Source organism: Vigna unguiculata, chromosome 8, assembly GCF_037176805.1.
Source record: "Vigna unguiculata cultivar grain cowpea cultivar isolate G323 ecotype 2 chromosome 8, ASM3717680v1, whole genome shotgun sequence".
NCBI classification, from domain to species: Eukaryota; Viridiplantae; Streptophyta; class Magnoliopsida; order Fabales; family Fabaceae; genus Vigna; species Vigna unguiculata.
In genome coordinates, this window is record NC_140799.1 from 33,890,717 (window position 1) to 33,894,408 (window position 3,692).

Here is a 3,692-nt window from a genome sequence, read left to right on the forward strand (position 1 = left end):
CACAGAATCTGTTTCATACAGTATGAAACGGATTCTGTATTCCGTTTCATAAAAAAATTATGAAACGGAATACAGAATCCGTTTCATACTGTATGAAACAGATTCTGTGTTCCGTTTCGTATAAATTATGATTTTCGTACCATTGCATATGTATCACAATTGAATAACTTATTTGTTGAAATTTCTGCTCCTTATTTGTATGGATGTTTTGTCCAACACATAAACACTTGAAGTCCAAACACTTGAACATGAAATAGAAACCAAAATTTTGTTTTTCTAAACGGATTACATAATCCGTGTGTTAAAGATGTGAAACGGAATAGCTATTCCGTTTCATAATTTGATTTTGTGTGTTGGTTATTTACTTATTAAAATTTCTTTATTTATTATAGTTCATTATGGAAGAGCGTGAATTTAGTTATTTGAGTTTCTTGGATTCTCAAGCGGATTCTCAACAAAATTGTAGTCTCATGTCAGAGTTTTCTGATTTTGTTCATGATATCTGCGAACAAGATTATACATCTCATTTTACAACCGATGATATTTTCTCAACACGTGAAGATTTAATTAAATGGGTTAGAGGGGTTGCTTATAATCTTGGGTTTGTCGTTATTATTCTAAGATCGGATAAATACAATGGACAACCAGGAAGAAAGACCCATGTATTATTAGGTTGTGAAAGAGGTGGAAAATATAGAAAATACAAGTCTGATGCAGAACCCAGTTTATCTGGGACAAGAAAATGTGATTGTCCCTTTAGATTGAGAGGGAGACCCATCTCTCAAGGGGAGGGATGGGTGTTGAACGTAAAATGTGGTTACCATAATCACGATGTCTCTTCTACTCTAGTTGGTCACCCCTATGCGGGTAGGTTGAAGTCTACTGAACAGTCGTTGCTTGTTGATATGACCAAATCTCAAGTCAAACCTGCAAATATACTTCTCACTTTGAAAGAAAAAGATGATTGTAATGTTACAACTCTGAAGCAAGTGTATAATGCGAGATATAGGTACAAACGTTCAATAAGAGGTTCAAGAACTGAGTTACAACAGTTAATGTTGATGTTGGAACGTGATCACTACATCCATTTTAGTATATGTCTTGATGAATCTGATGTGGTAAGCGATTTGTTCTGGACCCATCCTGATGCTGTGAAGTTGTTAAATTCATTCAACATTGTGTTCTTAATGGATAGTACCTATAAAACCAACAAATATCGGTTGCCATTACTTGAGATTGTTGGTGTGACCTCAACGGGATTAACTTTCTCGGCCGCTTTTGCATTTTTATCTAGTGAAAAGCAAAATAATTTCATTTGGGCTCTTGAAAGGCTAAGAGGTCTATTTATGACGTCCGAGGGTGGTCCACAAGTCATTGTAACTGATAGGGATCTTGCTCTAATGAATGCTGTTGGCATGGTGTTCCCTCAGTGTTATCATCTTCTATGCCGTTTCCACATTCAAAAAAATGTGCAGGCAAAGTGCAAAATGTTAGTAAATTTTGTTGACGCATGGGATGTTGTACTTCAAGCCTGGGAGAATGTCATGGACTGTGAAGATGAATTAAAGTTCAACGAGTGTGTTCATCGTCTTGAGCTTGTTTGCCAGCCATGACCTGTATTCTTTGAATATGTTAACGACTCGTGGATCATTCCTTATAAGAAATTCTTTGTGAAGGCATGGACGAACAAAGTTATGCATTTGGGGAATACAACATCAAACAAGTATGTTTGTATTTTGCTATTAATTAATTTTTTTTATTAATGGTTTATATGATTTCCTTGTATAAATTGTACTAGGGTTGAGTCTGCTCACTGGAGTCTGAAGAAAGTTCTTGGAAGTAGTATGGGAGACCTTTGTTCGTGTTGGGATGGAATTCACAACGTTATTATCTTGCAACACAACGAAATTAAGGCATCTTTTGAAAGAAGTATAAATCTGATCAGTGACTCTTACAAGGCATTGAGTTATAGAAGATTAGTGGGTAATATTTCTAGATGTGCCTTAGAACTCCTTGCTCCAAAATTGGAAAGAGTAAAGAAGATTGGATTCGATAGTAGTCGTTGTGGCTGCATTCTCAGACAAACTTATGGTCTACCATGTGCGTGTGAATTAGCACGATATGATCCTGGGATTATTCCTCTCCAAGAAATTCATGTCATGTGGACTAGGTTGAGCTTCTCCAATGTCTCGTCTTCACAATCTGAAGGGCAATTATCTATTCAGAGGGAGGTTGATCTACTGCTTAATCTTTTCAAAGAAGTTGATATTGCAGGAAAAGTGACCATAAAACATAAATTACTTGACATAGTTAGCCCTTCCATGACATCGATGTTACCACCACTGAGTAAAGTTAAGACGAAAGGTGCAGCTAAGATTCATAGATCAAAGAAATCAACCAAACGTGATCCCTCCTATTTTGAGCATGTGGACGCCTTCATAGAGTCCTCAAGACAAGACACATTTGTTGCAAAAACAGAAAACAAGGTGAAGAGCAAACGTGTAATTGAAGAGAAAGTAATACCCATGCTAGAACAGTTCAATCCTGTTTTTCATCCATATATACTCGATGTTGTCGATGTTGTGGCGGACGGTCATTGTGGATATAGATGCATTGCTGCATTGTTGGGTATGGGTGAGGAGTCGTGGCCTCTAATCAGACATGATCTATACAAAGAACTTAGCCAATGGCGAGATGAATATGCAACGTTAGTTGGAGGCTATGATCGTCTGGAAGAACTGAGAAAGTCTTTGCTAGTTCAATCACCATCAGGGGTATAACTTCTATACACCACTGTTGAAATTTATGTATTACAAGTTTTTTATGATTTTGTTTTATCATAATCTAATTAATTATATACAGGCTAATCGAGACAAGTGGATGACTATACCAGACATGGGGTATGCGATTGCTAATCGGTATAATGTAATCCTCGTGTGCTTGTCATCAGTTCAGAATTTGACTATATTCCCACTTCGTACATCCCCACCTACTTCGCAAAGTCAACATCGACTAATTTGTATCGGACATGTTTACAATTCTCATTTTGTTCAGGTATATATGTTTATATATATATATATATATATATTATTTTTATAAATAACTTTATTTCTCTATTGACTAATTGCGTATTTACAAGTTCGTCTACAAGAAGGCTGTCCATTACCGACAGTGGATATCATATCATCTAGCAATTGTTACCCAAAGGCAAAAGGGTGGACATCATTTTATAGAGATAGGATGCAAGCATTCCTAGATTTACACATAGTGGATCGTAGTTATGTAGATCTCATGGAAGACTGATATTTGTTGATTGTATTTAAGTATTTCACTGTTGTAGTTTGTAATTATTTTACCAATATATAAAATTCTAACTCCTTTGGCCAAGGGACGGATATATTTTGGCCTCGTTGCTAACATTAAATAACTTAATATAAAATACCATATATAGATGAAATATCTTAACATAAAATCCAATACAAATGTCAACTCTAACATCAAATACAAATAAATCGCCTATCCAGACGTAGATGGTCGTCGATCTCGAACTCTACGTCCTCCTCTAGTCTCTTCCTCTTCAAGTCCATCTTGAGCCATCTGCAACAACTCATGAGTGCGATCCCAGGCAACTGTGCCCTCAGTAACATCTCTACAGTCTATCATCCGCTGAAGACCACCTACAATGCGTTTCA

General features: G+C 36.3%; 1 protein-coding gene across 1 annotated transcript; it reads left to right on the top strand.

The window, feature by feature from the left end:
* The first annotated feature begins 398 nt into the window (after nucleotides 1-398).
* Nucleotides 399-3,256, top strand: LOC114195084 (uncharacterized). The gene is made up of 5 exons (XM_085665979.1): nucleotides 399-601; nucleotides 761-1,576; nucleotides 1,799-2,774; nucleotides 2,863-3,054; nucleotides 3,140-3,256. The coding sequence occupies exons 1-5, from the start codon at nucleotides 399-401 to the stop codon at nucleotides 3,254-3,256; spliced, it is 2,304 nt and encodes a 767-aa protein (XP_085522105.1).
* The last annotated feature ends 436 nt before the right edge of the window (nucleotides 3,257-3,692 follow it).

Coding starts and splice junctions, on each gene's coding strand:
- LOC114195084 (XM_085665979.1), top strand. CDS start 399: ATGGAAGAGCGTGAATTTAGTTATTTGAGTTTCTTGGATTCTCAAGCG. Junction 1,577..1,798: donor GATGAATTAAAGTTCAACGA/GTGTGTTCATCG, acceptor AAATTGTACTAG/GGTTGAGTCTGCTCACTGGA. Junction 2,775..2,862: donor TAGTTCAATCACCATCAGGG/GTATAACTTCTA, acceptor AATTATATACAG/GCTAATCGAGACAAGTGGAT.